This window comes from Balaenoptera ricei, chromosome 12, assembly GCF_028023285.1.
Source record: "Balaenoptera ricei isolate mBalRic1 chromosome 12, mBalRic1.hap2, whole genome shotgun sequence".
In the NCBI taxonomy this organism is placed as follows: Eukaryota; Metazoa; Chordata; class Mammalia; order Artiodactyla; family Balaenopteridae; genus Balaenoptera; species Balaenoptera ricei.
Window position 1 is genome coordinate 59714430 of NC_082650.1, and position 19448 is coordinate 59733877.

General features: G+C 43.7%; 1 protein-coding gene across 8 annotated transcripts in view; it reads left to right on the top strand.

Annotated features, from left to right (window-relative positions):
* The first annotated feature begins 228 nt into the window (after window positions 1–228).
* The window catches only part of FAXC (failed axon connections homolog, metaxin like GST domain containing), a 79716-nt gene continuing 60496 nt past the window's right edge, over window positions 229–19448 (top strand). Inside the window, exons 1-3 of one of the 8 annotated variants that reach the window (XM_059941547.1) lie at window positions 229–247; window positions 5350–5471; window positions 10746–10881. In XM_059941547.1, coding sequence (XP_059797530.1) covers window positions 5365–5471; window positions 10746–10881 — 243 coding nt within the window. In that variant the 5' untranslated portion in view covers window positions 229–247; window positions 5350–5364. Of the gene's footprint in view, window positions 248–4461; window positions 4872–5171; window positions 5472–7148; window positions 7837–10745; window positions 10882–19448 lie in introns of those variants that run through there. The other 7 variants (XM_059941548.1, XM_059941545.1, XM_059941546.1 and 4 more) reach the window with 7 other exon arrangements.

Consider the following 19448-nt stretch of genomic DNA (forward strand, 5'->3'; position numbering starts at 1 on the left):
TTCATTGCATTCTTCTCTGTAGCTTTTGAATTTTGTACTGTGTTTATGTATTAATATTAAAAATAATGCATGTGATCCCTTTTTAAAAAGAATGGAGAAATATTTATTCCCCTCTCTGACGATCAACCTTTGCTTCCTCCTTTCACAGCCGAATTCATTGTGGGTGTTTTCTGCACTTACTATCCCACCTTCATTTTTCAAGCCTGGCTTCTGACCCCCTGACACTTGAAAGTGCTCACCTGCCAAGGTCAGTAATGTCTACGCTGCTGGGCTAAATTTATTTTACTTGACTTGTTAGGAGCAGATGATGCGATTGCTCCCATCTCACACTTTCTTGAGACACCCTCTTCCCTTGGCTTCTGCGGCCCTACACCTGTCCGGCTTCCCTCCTGGCCTCTCTTTCCTTCTCAGTTTCCTGGATGGTCCTCTCTTCCTCTGGCCATCCTCTAACTGTGGTGTTCTCAGGGCTCTGTCCTTGGCCCCTGTCTCTTCTCACTTAGCATTCACCCTCACATTCTCATGTCTACCCTTTAATGACCCCCACCTATCTCATTCCCAGGCCCAAAGCTCTTTTCTAAACCCACACATTCTGTTGCCATTGGGCATCTCCACTTAGGCATTCAATAGGCTGTTAGGGGCTGAACTGTGTCTCCCTAAAACCCATATGTTGAAGTTCTAATGGTCCAGTACCTAAAAATGTGACTGTGTTTGGAGGTAGTACCTTCAAAGGGATAATTAAGGTAAAATGAGGTCATTAGGGTGGTTGTAATCCAATATGACTGATGCCCTTAGATAAAGAGGAGATTAGGACACAAACGTACAGAGCAAAGACCATATAAAGACACAGGGAGAAGATGGCCATTAACAAGCTAAGGAGAGAGGCCTTAGAAGAAATCAACCCTGACAACAGCTTGATCTCAGACACCTAGCCTCCAGAACTGTGAGGAAATAAATTTCTGTTATTTAAGCCACCCAGTCTGTGGTACTTTGTTACAGCAGCCCTAGCACACTAATGCACTGCCCAAGCTAAAAATCTTCCAAACCCTTTCATGACCCACCTTCTTAATTGCCCCTCACTTATCTGAGCCTGGTTATTATTTGAATATCTTTTCTCAGCATCAAGTCAATCTTCAGGAAATGTTTTCTGAGTGTTGCATACTGATTAATAAAATGCCCAAGTCCAGTGGATCAGAAAGTAGATAGGCAAAGTCACCTTATGGTGACAACAAGCTTCCAGCTATAATGTTGGATATCTGGGTAGGGGAGTATTAGATCTCTTCTCCACAAGTCAAGCCAAGAAAGCAGAAGCTTTACAGTAAAATTCAGGGTAACATTATCAAGTAAACTGTTTATTTTTTGAATGATACAGAGATATTTTAATAAAGTAACATTAAATTTCATTATATAAAACCAGCAATAATGCTAACATCACATCCACCTTTTTTATTTTTTTATAGTATTTATTTGTTTATTTGGTTGCTCTGGGTCTCAGTTATGGGAGGCGGGCTCCTTAGTTGCGGCAGGCAGGCTCCTTAGTTGTGGCTCCAGGGCTCCTTAGTTGCAGCTCACCGGCTCCTTAGTTGCAGCACGTGGGCTCCTTAGTTGTGGCATGCATGTGGGATCTAGTTCCCTGACCAGGGATCAAACCCGGGCCCTCTGCATGGGGAGCGCAGAGTCTTATCCACTGTGCCACCAGTGAACCCCACATCCACTTATTACTACAAGAGGAGGATCTTAAATCTGTTAAGCTATATTTTGAAGCATGAAGTATAACATTCTTGTGAAAATGTTTTCCAGGATAAAAGAAACTTATAAAATATTTTATTCACTTGTTTATGCTCTTTGTGTTGGTTCGTGAAAAAAGGTGCCATGATATCACTACTCCCCCAGGATACTCTGTCTTCTCCCTCTTCTCCGTCTAACGCCCTACCCCCACCTCTCCTGCCCCGTGGCTTCCGCCCTCAGCTCCTATCACTTGAGCATCAGATCAACTTCTCATAAGGCATATGCATTATTCTCTGTTCTAATTGCTTTTCTTGAGTCTTGATTCATTTTCTTTCCATTTCTGATTCTACTGCTGCTCCAACCCTTTTATCTGTGTGTCTAGTGTCCAGACTCAGCAAGAATGGTGACTTAATTGGGTTGGTTAGGAACCATCCCACATGGGGTTCTGTCTCTTTGGGGCAGAGTTTTTGTTTTTATTTTCTTTTTTTTGTGTGCTTCATTTTTTTTTTTTTCTCTTTTAAACATCTTTATTGGAGTATAATTGCTTTACAATAGTGTGTTAGTTTTTGCTTTATAACAAAGTGAATCAGCTATATGTACACATTTATCTCCTCCCTCCTGCATCTCCCTCCCACCCTCCCTATCCCACCCCTCTGGGTGGACACAGAGCACCGAGCTGAACTCCCTGTGCTATGCAGCTGCTTCCCACTAACTAGCTATTTTACACTGGGTAGTGTATATATGTACATGCCACTCTGGGGCAGAGTTTTTGATGCCCCTCATAAGCTAGTGTTCTAGACCACTGATAATCAAAGTGTGGTCTGGCTTCACCTGGAAGCTTGTTAGAAATGCAGCATCTCAGACCTCACCCCAGAACTCCTGAGTCAGAATTTGCATGTGAACAAGATCCCCAGTGATTCGCATACACAGTAATGTTTGAGAAACACTGATCTAATTGTCCCTTTTGATCATTGTGGCAGATTCCCAGATGATATGTATACAATGTTTGGGAAGCACTGATTTATTTGTCCCTTGTCATATCATTATGGCCAGGCTGCAGAGTGACATGACACAGGCATAGCCATATCTGCGTAAGGAACGGTCTAAATCTACCTTTCTCAAAAGGTGATAGCATAACAGGCAGGCGTTTGAGGCTTTGTAGTCATTGGATTTAGACGTGGTTCAGAAGACTGAGCCACAGACTGATGGTCTAAAGAAGAAATGCCATGAACAGCACTCCAGCAGTGGTACCTGGGATGAGAGCCATTGTAGGTGGTGGGAAGCCCAAAGGGCTGCTGGTGTGGGACACATGGGGTTTGAATCCTGGCTCTATCATTGCCTAGCTCTGGGACTTGAGCTTGTTAACTTACCTCTCTGAGCCTCAGTCTTCTCATTTGTGAAACAGGGATGCCAATACTTATTTAACACAGGTTGTTTTGGCGAGTTACTGAAAAATGTATCATCACTAGACAGACAGGTGTTCAATAAATATTAGCCCCTTCCTTTTTTTTTTTTTTTTTCTCTTGTAATACCTCAATAGTTAGTAAAACAAGGTTCTTGAAAAAAAAATAATAACAAGATGCCTCTAGCTTGGAGCTAATGTCATGGTTACGACGCCAAGGCTCTCAGAATTGGTGGTGGTGGTGAGAAGGGTGGAGTAAAGATGCTCACTCTGGCTCCCCAGGTCTTCATACCATCTCACTAGGTCCTCATGGCTGGACCTAGACACTCAGGCCAATAATCAGGTACAAACGGATATTCTTTGAATACTGGCTCAACATTTAAAGAGAGCATAGGCTGATGCCATGGGGGAAGAACAATGGAGAATCCCTGGTGCCCTTGCTCCTTATCCCCTCTCTGCACAGGGCCTTTAGTTCGGATCCCAAACCTGTCCACTCTGCTTCCTATGCGGCCTCCTGCTCCCTCTCCCCGGAAGACAGTCTGGTGACCACCTCTGTGTCTCCAGCAGACCCTTGGGTTCCACTCCTTGCAACCTGCTCGTGGAAGGTTCACTTCCACCCGCACACTCTGCTTCTTGCTGAGAGGTCCCATAAACGTCTGCAGGGGTGTTTGAGACCCCGCACGTGCTGGTGCTTGGGCGCCAGCCTGGCTGGCCCCTGCCCTTATCTGGTGGGGGCTGGCACCACGCCCCACATTATTAGCTGTAGGACCGCCCTCACTGCCTGTTCTAAGGGGCTGGGGCGGCAGGGGAAGTAGAAGGGCGTGTCCCCCTTCACTCCAATGTCGGCTCTCTCACGCAAAAGCGTGGAGGCTTCTTATATCCATCCTTTCACCTTAAGAGTGATAACCGCGCCCCCCCCCCCCCCCCCGCCACTTCAATGTTTTTTCAATTCCTTCAAACGATTTTAAACTATCCATGCTCTTGCTAAAATGTGTGTGTACATCATACACTTGCATGAAGCACAGCCCTGTTCTTTGTACGTAGGAACTTTTAAAAATGAAGTTAAAGAGAAGAAAATTGATCACATACACACACACACATCCACGTTTGACAGATTTTCTGCACCGAAAAGGAAAGGAAAAACAACAACAACACCCCACATTCCCTGAGTTCCCTGATAATGATTTCCAAGGGGAAAGACTAGGACTTGGGCTGCGTCTGTCGGAGGGGAAATCGCTCTAGAGTACATTTTTGTTGTTATTTATCAAACCAGACATCTCTCCGTGGGCACACTGCCGAGACTTAGGTAACTGTGTAATGTGATAAGTGTTTTTATGAGTTATGCAAAGACACAGCGCTTTCCTGACGGCCGGAGCAACGTAATTCGCGACCTTGTCCGGGCCCCGGTTCCCGGCTCGCGCGGGGCGGTGTCTCTGCCCGAGCTCCGCGCGGCCGCAGGTGAGTCCTGCGCGCGCCCTGCTCTCGCGCCTGCGGGAGGGGCTGGAGCGGCGGCGGAGGACGGGCTGGGGGTGGCGGTGGGGGACGGAGATCCGGGCCCGACTGCAGCTTCCTCCGGGGGGAGCCGCATTTCCAGCCACGTCCGCAGCCCTGCCCTCGCGCGCCGAGCCGTTCCCGGCCGTGCCGCCTGGAGGCGCGGAGCCCGCCCGGCTCGCCCAGCCCTGCAGCTCCGGCCGGGGCGGAGGCCGCCGGACCGCGGAGATGCGGGGCGGGGGCAGGGCGCGGGGTAGGTGACTTTATCCCGCCTCTGTTTCCCTGCCCCAGGGAGCAATGACATCACGCGGCCTTCTCCCGGCGCCGACACAAAGAGCGGCGCGGAGAGGCCGCTGCGGGGGGAGCCGGCGGCCGCCGCCGCTGCCGCCCCGGGCCCCGGGGCCCCGCCGGCCAGGCCCGCCGCCCGCGGCCCGCGCCCTCCGTCTTCCTCCGCCGCCGCCTCGGTCGCCGCCGCCCGCGCCGCCCGCACCGCCAGCGCGCCGCTGAGCCCGCGCCCGGCCGCGCCTGCCCCTTCCCATGCGGGCGGCGCGGGCCCTGGGAGGGGCGCCCGCAGCCAGCCGCGCAGCATGCACTGGGGGGTTGGCTTTGCCTCGTCCAGGCCGTGCGTGGTGGATCTGAGCTGGAACCAGAGCGTCTCCTTCTTCGGCTGGTGGGCCGGGTCCGAGGAGCCCTTCTCCTTTTGTGGGGACATCATCGCTTTCCCTTTGCAGGATTACGGTGGGATCATGGCAGGGCTGGGCTCCGATCCCTGGTGGAAGAAAACCCTTTACTTGACCGGGGGAGCTTTGCTGGCCGCAGCTGCGTATCTGCTCCACGAACTCCTGGTCATTAGGTGAGCCGGAGAGAGGGCCCCGCGCAGGGGCGCAGAGAGGGACACCTGGCCAGGGCAGGGTTGGCGCGAGGGGGGACCCGTGCCAGCCCCTCGGTCACAACGCCCAAACGCCCGAGTCCTGTCCTTCCCTTTCGCCAGAGGCAGTCCGTGGTCACCTGGCCGTGAGGGGCAGTTTGGAGTTGACAGGAGAATTAAACTGGTACTGGGAGGGAAAAACACTTGTCTCCCTATCATTCGGTGCTAAAAGCAAAAATTCTCTGGGCTGTTATGGAGCATAATAGTCTGTTATGAAGATCTTAACTGCAGTGTGTTTGCAACAATAGAATTAGTTCCTGCAGAAATACTAAGTTACATTTTTATGCAATGCCTTATTTGTTTATAGATGATAATGCTGGGATATCAACCACTAACCTCATCTTTTACTTAAAGGTTAGTTCTCCACTGTCCATCCCCAAGTGTCAACATCATCAAAAGGCTGAAATTGCAAAAGCTCCAGAGACCTCTGGGTCCCTGTTAGGGATGCACAGTGGAGTGTGCAATTTTGATGCAGCCTTAACCCGGTTATGTGCTAATCTGGTATCTAAAGCTAGGCACAAGCTTCAGGTTTAAATGCCATTGTTGTGCTAACAAGAGGAGATCCGAGGACTGAACTAGCACATGGGCCTGCATGGGAGTTGCCCCAGGCCCTAAACAGTTGCCTCTGCCGCCTGCCGCAGAATGTTTACAGGATTGACTTGGGAATACCAGAAAATGGAGGCCCCTGCTGTTGGTACATCCAGCCGGACATGAGATCTTTGTTTGAGTAGAATAATGCCATAGGCTGCCGGGACCAGTGGTTTGGCTAATTGATACGTCAATTTACGGTTAAAATTTCCATGCGTTTGAGCCCTCTGTCACTGGGGGGAGGACCAGGAAAGAGCAGTTTTCAATAGCTCAGAATGTCCCTCTTGGCCAATATTTTCTAAAGAGTGAGAAAATGTGTCTTCCTGTCTTCTTCCCGTGGGGGAATCCTACACAATAGGTTTATAAACAAAGACAGTGATAGGTGACCTTTAACAGGCCTGCAGGGATTCCAAGAGGACACTGTAGCAGCCTAACAGGTATTTTGAATATTTTTAGTCTCAGAGACTGGAAATCATTTAGGTCTGGGGAAATGTATTGTCTTTCATAATTGGGAAGTTTTATTTTAAGCTTATCATTGAATTCTCTCACTTAGCACAGTGTCTTGAATCTAGTTGAACCAAATTTAAAAAATTAAGTGAATTATTTCTTTAGATTATTTTATATATTTTCCAGTTTTAGAACTCTACTTCAAGCTAGGTTTCAAGCCATATGGAAAACGAAAACATTTGTGCAGTGCTTGAAATGGTAACCCAGTTGTTCTGAAATTCATATTCCAGTCCAAAGCCTTTGGAGGATTCCGAACCATGTGGCTTCTCACCGGTCTTCCACTTTGAGGAGGGAGTGAGGCACAGCTTCACAGGACTGAGTCTCAAACTTGCTTAAATGACCTTGCAGAAATGGGGAGGCGGGTGGGGGAGCTCAGGGTTGACCTTGGGAGCAGGCCACGCCCTGGTAGATGTGGTCTCTGCGCCCAGAAGAGCCCGCTGCCCACTTGGACACTTATTTGAAAAAGTGTTTTTAATCCTTGGTTTATTCACTTTTGTTTCTTGACAGATGTTTACATTGAGTTGGGAAACCGTGTTGTAATGCAGATAATAAACAAATGGCTGCCTGTTTTTGAGCCCTTAATAGGGGGCTCTGCTTAGAAGTGCTTTACCTATGTGATTGCATTTAACCTTCGCAACTGCCAACTGCTGTTGAATGCTTGATCTCCATTTCTTAGATGAGGAAATTTAGGCTGATAGAGGTTAAGCAATTCACCCAAGATCCCGTAATAAGAGTAGTAGGATCCAGATTCAAATCTGAGAATGTGTCTGCGGAGCCCGCACTTCTACTACTTTCTCCTAACAAGTACCAATTCTGGAATAAGTTTTGATGGCGGAGAGGAAGAGAACTGGGGCATTGCTCAGGGAAGACAAGTCTGTGGCACAGACCTGAGTTTTTGACAACCGCTAGGGGCACAGAGGGCATAGGGGAAGAAGACCAAGGAAAATGCGGCACTGGGATTTGGAGGTTACGCGATAGAGACCTTCACTTGACGGGAAGTCTTAAGTTTCAGTTGTCTGTGTAGTTTAGGCAAAACACAAAACAATCTGAAATATGTGGGATGGAAAATCCATCTTGAAATGGCTACGCTGTCTGAGTTCACTGGCAATCATATTCTTCACCACGGTACTTGGATTTCCTGCTGCGTAGACTTAATCTATGGGTACATCTCCAGAGTGGAAAGTAAAGTTGACAGGTAAGAATTATTTAGGAAGTTTAATTAATGAGTATAATAACCAAAGTAGGTATTTTGGATTTTACTCATATTTTTCCCATCACAGTATTTTTAAAGAAATAGAGTCCCAGCCCTTTACTTTATCCTCCCCTAGTGGAGAGAGCCTTGCAGCTCTCTTAAATTCAGTCCAGCATTTGGAAATGTGTTGTTTGTAAATTGAATGACCCAGGAATGACTTGTTACCCATAGCTTGTTTGTACTTTAGGCACGTGGGCTCAGCCTGCCCTAGAAAACTTAGGGAATCAGAGCAGCCCATGGGTCATGTGATCTCTATAAACTAACAGCCCATCAGCCGTACACAGAGGCATGGTCATCTGTGATATCCTTCATCATGGGAGTAGGGGCTAGTCTTGCTGCTTGACAGGTGTTCTCTTAGACAGTCCTCACTATAAGGGCACTTTATAAAATATAGCTGTCCAGATTACCTGCTCCTCTGGTCCTAAATTACAGAGAGAGCTTCCTGACCTGGAGGGAGGGCTCTGGAGCCAGACTGGGTTCAAATTCACTCTGCCTTTAACCAACCATGTAACCTTGGACCTGAGAGTAAGCTTGGTTACTCAGTTTTCTCATCTGTGAAATGGAAATAATAATAGTAGCCTTCCTCCCAGAGGTGATTACATGAATTAACTCATGTGAAATGCTTAGCCAGAGTTCGACGTTATAGTGAGCATTCAATAAAAGTTGGCCATCATTAATTATTACAGACTTTCATCAGAAAGTTCCAGGCTTGCGTGGTCTGAGTCAAACCAGCTACTTTAATAAAATTAACTGAGGTATTGCCCATTTTTGGCGTAGTCGAAGTGCTTAAGAGCTTGGGAACTAACGTTATTAACGACTTGATCTTAAATTGGTATTCCTTGGGCAAGTTATTTAACCTCTCTGAGCTTCAGTTTCCTTGTCTACTGTAAAATATAAGTATGATATAATATTCTAAATTTAAACTATAGCAATATCTGCTCTGTAGTGGTACTATCAGAATGAAATAATTTAATATGTATGATGTACACAAAGTCATTGGCATATGCTGGTCACATCCATTCTTATTATGACATGGCCAAAGTTAACCATCAGAATTAGATTGTTCTGGCCAGTGGAGCAGGGGATTTTACATTTATCTCCTCTTTCAGTTCTTAAATTTTTTGCCTGGCTAATTTACATGAAATTACCACTCTGAGTTGAATTACTTGACTGGACAAAGTCAGTTAATTGTCAAGTCTACAGTTTGCACTTCTTAGAAACATAGTCTAAGTGGCTTCTTAATTTTAGTATCTGACCTCCCAAACATTTCATCTAAGTGAAAACCTTTGTTTCATAGCAAGTATTGTCAGAAGGCAGCAAATATTTTTATTCTTTTGACTAGTATTTTCAAAATTAGTCATTCTTAACTCTTTAAGTGGAAAGGGCGCTCCGGTGGTAAACTTCTCCAAGAGAGTTTGTTTAACTGAACGGGGTTTCTGCAGGAAGTGGGCATCGTTGTGATGATGATATGAAGAGCTTGCCCTTGCTTGCTTGGGTACAAGGAAGTACACGAGGATTACACGAGGAACAGTGTGAGGGAACCAGAGGCTTAGGGAAGGCCAAGGGGGAAGAGGGAGGTTTATCTGACTGGGAAATGGTTGGGTAGAGTGAAAGATGGAAGTTGCAAAAGGTTCCCGAATGTGGTGTATGAGTGCCACTGTTTGGAATGAGATTTTGTAGTTTAAGGGGATAAGACCATGTCTCTTTGAATGAGAATAAAGTCCACCACTTAATGCTTGATAGCTCACCAAATGTTTACAGATATTATCTTATTTAGTTCTCGAGATAATTGAGGCAGAATTGGTACTGTCCTCACTTTCCAAATGAGAGAGGAGGAGAGGTCTTGGGTGATGTGGCCAATAGGAAGTAGGGCTTGCAATTGACCCCAGGTATCCAGAAGTGGAATCCAGCGTTTGATCTCCTACATGGTGGCTACTGAAAAACTCTACCAGGGAAGTCCTCACCACCCAGAAAAGTAGCCAAAGGAAAAGATAGATGTGTGGCTGAGACAGAAGAAAGGGAAAAGGCAGGGGTACTGGGATATATGCTGTGTGGTGAAAGTGGGGAACCTGTGAAGGTAGAGAGGAGGAGAGAGCACCAGAAGCCAGGTTCCTCAGCACCACAGGTGAAAGGTCAGGTGAGGGCGTGGATAGTTTGGAAGAGGGACCAGAATATTCAGAGTCTCAGATTGCCTGCAGACTTGAGTCGTGGCAGAGCAAATCTGCACTGTTATTCCAAGGTCCTGTGGATGAATAGACTGTTTCATGGTACAGTCTCGTGGTCAAGAACATAGGCTCTGACTACATGGTTTAGTCCAAGTTCTGCTATTTACTAGTAATGGGACTTTGGGCAAGTTTATTCTCTGTGCCTCGGTTTCCTCATCTACAAAACATGGATAACGGTAGTACCTACCTCAAAAGGTTATTGTGAAGATTAAATGAGATAATACCCGTGAAGCCCTCAGAACAATGCCTGATGCACAGTAAGCACAGAATATCTTTTTTTATCCATCCAACTTGTCCCTGGCAGGTAGGCATAGCCAGCTGGAGAAGAGGTGGACCTTTACCAGAAAGAACACATCCTGCCCATAGGCCACAGGTACCAGAAAGAGGTTGACATGTAGTTACTCTCCTGAGCCCTTGCAGTTACGGTAATAGCAGAGTTTGTGAGGTTCTCTCGTGTTTTGACCAAGCTTTCCCCCTCTAAGTGCTTGTTGGTGAGGTAAGCCCCTGTGACAAACAGACCTGCTTGTTTATTGAGGAGCTACAGCCCAGCAGGGGCCTCTAAGGAACTAAGGGAACTGCATGTGTAACACGTGGATTGTTCTTTTTTTTCTGTTTTGGTTTTGACAGGAAACAACAAGAGATTGACTCCAAAGATGCTATTATTTTGCATCAGTTTGCAAGACCTAACAATGGTGTCCCCAGTTTATCTCCTTTCTGTTTGAAAATGGAAACTTATTTAAGGATGGCTGACTTACCCTATCAGGTACTTTTGTGCAAATATGTTTTATCCTCGTGGCAGCAATATTGGCTAGGGGGGAAGTACTTAATCTCACAGGGTGGGAAGGGCTCGCTCTTGGTGCCAGAGGGGTGGGTATGAAAGCAGCGGTGCCCAGTCCTTAGTAGATACTTAGGAGACTTGATTCCAATCTGTTGATTTTTACATCCAATTTAACGAGTGATCACAAGGGTCTGGACTTTCGTAGCGTTCAGGGCCATGTTATTTTTTCCTGACATAGAGTATTCTTTGGTTAATAGTTTGGCCTACTGGGAACCTATAAATAAAGGTGAGCCTGATGTGGTTCTTTCCTTTAGGTTTCTATTTGTTGGAAGCATTATATTTATCTCTTATGAATCCTGGGGACAAACGTCCACCAGGCCACCAAAGAGATACTTGTAGATTTTGTGAGAGTTTTTCCTACTGTTTCATTGTTCTGTTTGGGTGACTTTCAGGGAAGCACTTGCTCATTTCAGCCTTAGAGAGGGAACAGAGGAATGAATGCATTTAAAATATAAATTTTTCTCTGAGTAATGCTTGAGCTTTGTCTCACAAATTTGACAGGTTGCGTTTTCATTGTCATTCAATTATATTTTTTTAAAAAATTCCCTTATGTTTTTCTTTTTCACCTAAGTTCCAGTCATAGGCATTAAAAAAAACTTTGATTTTTGTTATTGTTTTTTAATTTTATGGTCAAAGCAGGTAGTCTTTGTGATATTAATTCCTTGGAATTTACTGACATTTTAGCCTTGTGTATGGCTACTTGTTTATAAACGTTGAAAATAGAGACATATTCCCTGGGAGTAGAGCTCTCTCTTTATCTACTTGTTTGAGCATGTTTAGTGTATTGTTTAGACCTGTTATATCTCTGTTTTTTTAAATTTAGTTTTTTAAATTAAAAAAATTATTTTATTTTATTTATTTATTTTTGGCTGCATTGGGTCTTTGTTGCTGCACGCGGGCTTTCTCTAGTTGCGGCGAGTGGGGGCTACTCTTTGTTGTGGTGCGCGGGCTTCTCATTGCGGTTGGCTTCTCTTGTTGTGGAGCACGGGCTCTAGGCATGCAGGCTCAGTAGTTGTGGCTTGTGGGCTCCAGAGCGCAGGCTCAGTAGTTGTGGCGCACGGGCTTAGCTGCTCCACAGCATGGCATCTTCCTGAACCAGGGCTTGAACCCCCGTGTCCCCTGCATTGGCAGGCGGATTCTTAACTGCTGTGCCACCAGGGAAGTGCCTCTCTTTATTTTTTGTCTGCCTCTTCTAGCAGTTTCTGGAAGGATTGGGTTAAAATATTCAAGTGTATTTGTTGATTTCTCTCTTTTCCTGCCATTCTGTCAGTTCTTGCTTTAGGTAAGAGTATGCATCTATTCGAGGTTATATTGTTAGGTCCATATAATATGAAAGATCACATCTTTTACTGTTTTATTTCTTTTTCTGGTATATAGTACCCATCTTTGTCCCTTATGATTTTTTTAACCTTGAATTCTGTATTATCAGATATTCAGATCGATTCTCCAGCTTTCTTTTGGTTCATATTTGTTTGGGATATCTTTCTTCATCCTCTTTCTCTATTATTATTACTTTTTTTTGGTATTTGTCTCTTGTAGGCGATGTATTAGTTATAGCCAATCGGAGAGTCCTTAATTGGTGAGTTTAATCCATTTCACTTGCAATGATTATTTTATTAGGACATATTTCTAACATGTTATTTAATATTTTTCTCCTTACTATACTTTGTTTTTATTTTTTCTCATTTCCTGCTTTCTAATAGGTAAAAATATTTTTCTTGTCATTTAAAAACAAATTCTATTTTTGTTGTTTTGGCGGTTGCTCTTAAGATCCAAATTTGTGTTTATTTATCCCCACTCACTTCTTATATGGGTCAAAATCTGTGCTTTCCCTCTAATACTACAAGTCTGTTAGTAGGTTTACGTGAACCTTGGGTCTCTTTCTTCCCAGGGCTTATCCCAGGTGTGTTGCTGTTATCTAATATTTTAATTCTGGAATTTTGGAAATCCTTTCTCTTTTTATGGTCCTTTTTTAGGCCAGAAAACTTACTAAGTTATTTGACTAACTTTATTTCCCATATATCTTATCCTACAGGATTTATTTATCTTTTTATATGAGTACATCCTTGATGAATATTTTGAATGAGCCTTTATGGGGCAAACTTTCAGTGGCTTTGCATGCCCAAGAACATCTTTATTATGCCGCACATTTGATACTTCTATGTCCAAAGTTCATTTCCTTCAGTGCTTTGAAAATATTACTCCATTGTCTTTTTGGTTTGCTGTTGCTATTGAAAAGTCTGATGTTAATCTGGCTCTTTTTCTTTCTCTCTGGAAGCTTTTAGAATTCACATTGAATCTCAACATTCTTTTTTTTTTTTTAATCTCAACATTCTTAAATGTCATCATAACTGGCTTGGTGTGGGTCTTCATGTATCTTGTCTGGTCCTTTATAAACTCTTTTTACCTGAAGTCTTTAATCTCTTTTTAATTCTAAGAAATTATCGATGTTCTTCACGTTTCCTTTTTTTAAAAAAAATTTATTTCTTATTTATTTATTTTTGGCTGCATTGGGTCTTCATCGCTGCTCACGCGCTTTCTCTAGCTGCAGTGAGCAGGGGCTACTCTTCGTCGTGGCACGCGGGCTTCTCATTGCGGTGGCTTCTCTTGTTGCGGAGCACAGGCTCTAGGCATGCGGGCTTCAGTAGTTGTGGCACGCGGGCTCAGTAGTTGTGGCTTGCGGGCTCTAGAGCGCAGGCTCAGTAGTTGTGGCGCACGGGCTTAGTTGCTCCTCGGCATGTGGGATCTTCCCGGACCAGGGCTTGAACCCGTGTCCCCTGCATTGGCAGGTGGATTCTTAACCACTGTGCCACCAGGGAAGCCCTCTTTTTCTTTTTTGTTTGTTTGTTTGTTTCCCCTTCTTCTTTTCTATTCCTGATTATCTGGATCCTGGAATCTCTGCTATTATTTTCTGTGTTTCTGAACCTATCTCTTTATTCTTTTCTTCTTCCTTCTTGGAGAATTCGTCTCTCTGAGCTTCCATTGCATCCCTCTGTTCTCTTCTTGTATCCATCCTATTATTTATCTCATCCATTGTGTTTAACTTCTACATTTTTCTTCTTAATATTTTCCCTTGGTTTGTATTACAATCTCTTTCTTTATCCCTTGGAGGATATTTCTTATGCTAATTAAATTTTTCGGTCTGTCCCAATCATTCTGCCTCATGTTGTATATATTATCTGTTGCCCTTCTCTTACAGTAACTGTACCCCTCAGGTGTCTAGTTGTTTTGGTTTGAGGTCTCCTTTTACCAGGGGTGTCAGCTTCCCTGCCCAGGAGTTTGCACAGGGCAAAGGCTAAAGCTTAGGACACAGGTTGTGTACCTCTGAAGGAGTTTAAGAAAAGTAAGGAGGTGAGCCCCAGGCATCCCCACACCACCGTGGTTCCTCCAGTTTGCTGCCACTTCTCCAGATGGCTCCCACTGGTCAGGGGTTCACCTTTAAGCTCTTACAAAGAAGCAGCATAGGGAGGGGGTGGTCTTCTTAGCAGGAAGCAGAGCAGCTGGGAGGTTGGAGGGGGAAGGTTCCTCACCCAGCCAGGGTTTTGGCACCCTGTTAATGATATTACCCCCCAAGTCCCGCCTCCCCATGGCCTGTGCTTTCTGAGCTGGTTTCTGTACAGAAGAGGGCATGGGGGTGGCAGTGAGGCTCCTAAGGCAGTGCTGGGACAGTTGAATGACATGCTCAGCTTGGTAAGTGGTCCTCTGGGAATATGGCACTGAATCTGGACTTCAGTTAGGGGATCTGACAGGCATGAGGTGTTTGGGGAACAGAAAAAGGGTCTTTATTTATGACGGGGAACTGGAATGCAAGGGGTCAGTCTGGACAGAGAAGCAGGGAGGTTATTCAGGACTTTCTAAGCCAGCAATGGAGGAGAAAATAGCAAAAGACCAGACAAGGCTTGAATCATCTACATACATTGGATCGGATTTGAGAGATCCTTGTTCAGCTCGGCATTGGCTGTCAGCACTTGAAGGTGTGTGTCACTGAAGGACTCACGTTGAAGGAAGAGACTGCTCACTGCGGCTGCCTGCCTCTGGGCCGTTGTCACTCCCCACCAGATCGCTGCATTTAGCCAGGACAGCTTTGGGGCAATTAGGGCCCCAAACCTGAGTTTTGTGCGCTGCAGCCTCTGGTGGCTTTCTGGATCTCCTGTGCCCCCCACCCTTGATGAAGTCCTCTTGCCGTTGGCAACGGCTGCAACAGCTGCCAGGCTGCGCTGCCCTTTCCTTTCTTGCCTTCAAGCCATCAAGCGCTGATTGCCCCAGCCTTGTCTCTGCCAGCAGCCTAACACCTCTGGTCATGTTTCAGAGCATGTTGCTGCACTGTTAACGCAGTAACAGTGCATATACTGCTTTTAGTTAGTATAACTGGAACAACTGGATACACGCCTTGCTATGAAGCCTGGAGAGACTTTCGAGAAGGGGACTGCTTACCCCCTTCCAAAATTAGTATTGCTTGTTAAGTATATTTTTTAGGAAAGGAGTGTTTTTTCTTCTGTGAGGTCTCTATGGAAAAGAGATGAAGGGAGCATTCAGCAGGGTAGGTAACAGGAAAATGGTCCTATGGTTTAGAAAGGGATGCCCTGAGCCCCCGGGGAGGGGAGCGGGGGAGTGGGTGGCGTTGGGGTGGGGGGAGGGACGGTGCCTTGAGACCCGTGTGCCGTCAGCGAGGGTTTGTGTGCATGCAGGTGGTTCCTGGGAAGTGCTGGTGGGGCTCATCGCTTGGAGGATGAGTAGAGAGGTATTCTGTCATAGACTCAGGGAGCTCTACCCTCCGCCCCTTCTGTGCCCTGTACCTTTTAAAAAAAAATTAAAATGTCATCCTCCTAAGAGCACAACTTTATATTTGAAGCTTTTTTATTTTTTAACAAAAATGAGACGGGGTAAGTATTTGATGACCATTAGTAGGAACTCACAAGGGTTTTCTTAAAAAGCCTGATGTGTTGGTTAAAATCAGAATATAAATATTGGTGGGTCAATTTTTAAAACTTTTCATTTTGTTATAATTATAGATTCATAGGAAGTTGCAAAAAAGAAGTCCTGCAGGAGTCCTGCAGATATGGCTACTTTTTTTTCAGACCAAAAACGGATTTACCGTTTTCTTGTTTTTTGTTTTTTCCTGATTACATATAGATGACATAAGGTCCTTATAAGAATTTCAAACACTACAGAAAAGTGTAAGGGGAAAATGAAAATCGCCTGACATCCTACTCGCTGGAGATTATCATCACTAATTCTTCCGACCATCTTTCCATACTTGTCTTTAGACATACATACATAAAGACATCGTTTGCCATAACTGGTTGTATAAGAAGCATGTATTTGACACAATCATTCTTTTTAAATACGAGAAAGAAAAAAGAAGGAAAATGGCTCCTTTGGAACTCTCTGCTTTGGCTCTTAGCCCTAACTTCTTTTTTTAAAAATTTATTTATTTTATTTATGTATTTAATTTTTGAATTTTATTTTATTAATTTTTTTATACAGCAGGTTCTTATTAGTCATCCATTTTATACACATCAGTGTATACATGTCAATCCCAATCGCCCAATTCAGCACATCACCACCCCACCCCACTGCGGTTTTCCCCCCTTGGTGTCCATACGTTTGTTCTTTACATCTGTGTCTCAATTTCTGCCCTGCAAACCGGTTCATCTGTACCATTTTTCTAGGTTCCACATACACGCGTTAATATACGATATTTGTTTTTCTCTTTCTGACTTACTTCACTCTGTATGACAGTCTCTAGATCCATCCACGTCTCAATAAATGACCCAGTATTGTTCCTTCTTAGGGCTGAGTAGCATTCCATTGTATATATGTACCACAACTTCTTTATCCATTCGTCTGTCGATGGGCATTTAGGTTGCTTCCATGACCTGGCTATTGTAAATAGTGCTGCAATAAACATTGGGGTGCATGTGTATTTTTGAATTATGGTTTTCTCTGGGTATATGCCCAGTAGTGGGATTGCTGGATCATATGGTAATTCTATTTTTAGTTTTTTAAGGAACCTCCATACTCTTCTCCATAGTGGCTGTATCAGTTTACATTCCCACCAACAGGGCAAGAGGGTTCCCTTTTCTCCACACCCTCTCCAGCATTTGTTGTTTGTAGATTTTCTGATGATGCCCATTCTAACCGGTGTGAGGTGATACCTCATTGTAGTTTTGATTTGCATTTCTCTAATAATTAGTGATGTTGAGCATCTTTTCATGTGCTTCTTGGCCATCTGTATGTCTTCTTTGGAGAAATGTCTATTTAGGTCTTCTGCCCATTTTTGGATTGGGTTGTTTGTTTTTTTAATATTGAGTTGCATGAGCTGTTTATATATTTTGGAGATTAATCCTTTGTCCGTTGATTCGTTTGCAAATATTTTCTCCCATTCTAAGGGTTGTCTTTTCGTCTTGTTTATGGTTTCCTTTGCTGTGCAAAAGCTTTGAAGTTTCTTTAGGTCCCATTTGTTTATTTTTGTTTTTATTTCCATTACTCTAGGAGGTGGATCAAAAAAGATCTTGCTGTGGTTTATGTCAAAGAGTGTTCTTCCTATGTTTTCCTCTAAGAGTTTTATAGTGTCCAGTCTTACGTTTAGGTCTCTAATCCATTTTGAGTTTATTTTTGTGTATGGTGTTAGGGAGCATTCCAATTTCATTCTTTTACATGTAGCTGTCCAATTTTCTCAGCACCGCTTATTGAAGAGACTGTCTTTTCTCCATTGTATATCCTTGCCTCCTTTGTCATAGATTAGTTGACCATAGGTGCGTGGGTTTATCTCTGGGCTTTTTATCTTGTTCCATTGATCTATGTTTCTGTTTTTGTGCCAGTACCATATTGTCTTGATTACTCTAGCTTTATAGTATAGTCTGAAGTCAGGGAGTCTGATTCCTCCAGCTCCGTTTTTTTCTCTCAAGACTGCTCTGGCTATTCGGGGTCTTTTGTGTCTCCATACAAATTTTAAGATTTTTTGTTCTAGTGCCATAAAAAATGCCATTGGTAATTTGATAAGGATTGCACTGAATCTGTAGATTGCTTTGGGTAGTATAGTCATTTTCACAATATTGATTATTCCAATCCAGGAACATGGTATATCTCTCCATCTGTTGGTATCATCTTTAATTTCTTTCATCAGTGTCTTATAGTTTTCTGCATACAGGTCTTTTGTCTCCCTAGGTAGGTTTATTCCTAGGTATTTTATTCTTTTTGTTGCAATGGTCAATGGGAGTGTTTCCTTAATTTCTCTTTCAGATTTTTCATCATTAGTGTATAGGAATGCAAGAGATTTCTGTGCATTAATTTTGTATCCTACAACGTTACCAGATTCATTGATTAGCTCTAGTAGTTTTCTGGTGGCATCTTTAGGATGCTCTATGTATAGTATCATGTCATCTGCAAACAGTGACAGTTTTACTACTTCTCCAATTTGTATTCCTTTTATTTCTTTTTCATCTCTGATTGCCGTGGCTAGGACTTCCAAAACTATGTTGAATAATAGTGGCGAGAGTGGACATCCTTGTCTTGTTCCTGATCTTAGAGGAAATGCTTTCAGTTTTTCACCATTGAGAATGATGTTTGCTGTGGGTTTGTCATATATGGCCTTTATTATGTTGAGGTAGGTTCCCTCTATGCCCACTTTCTGGAGAGTTTTTATCATAAATGGGTGTTGAATTTTGTCAAAAACTTTTTCTGCATCTATTGAGATGATCGTGTGTTTTTTCTCCTTCAGTTTGTTAATATGGTATATCACATTGATTGATTTGAGTATATTGAAGAATCCTTGCATTGCTGGGATAAATCCCACTTGATCATGGTGTATGATCCTTTTAATGTGTTGTTGGATTTTGTTTGCTAGTATTTTGTTGAGGATTTTTGCATCTATATTCATCAGTGATATTGGTCTGTAATTTTCTTTTTTTGTAGTATCTTTGTCTGGTTTCGGTATCAGGGTGATGGTGGCCTCATAGAATGAGTTTGGGAGTGTTCCTTCCTCCGCAATTTTTTGGAAGAGTTTGAGAAGGATGGGTGTTATAGCTCTTCTCTAAATGTTTGATAGAATTCACCTGTGAAGCCATCTGGTCCTGGACTTTTGTTTGTTGGAAGATTTTTAATCACAGTTTCAATTTCATTACTTGTGATTGGTCTGTTCATATTTTCTATTTCTTCCTGCTTCAGTCTTGGAAGGTTATACCTTTCTAAGAATTTGTCCATTTTTCCAGGTTGTCCATTTTATTGGCATAGAGTTGCTTGTAGTAGTCTCTTAGGATGCTTTGTATTTCTGCAGTGTCTGTTGTAACTTCTCCTTTTTCATTTCTGATTTTATTGATTTGAGTCCTCTCCCTCTTTTTCTTGATGAGTCTGGCTAATGGTTTATCAATTTTGTTTATCTTCTCAAAGAACCAGCTTTTAGTTTTATTGATCTTTGCTATTGTTTTCTTTGTTTCTATTTTATTTAGTTCTGCTCTGATCTGTATGATTTCTTTCCTTCTGCTAACTTT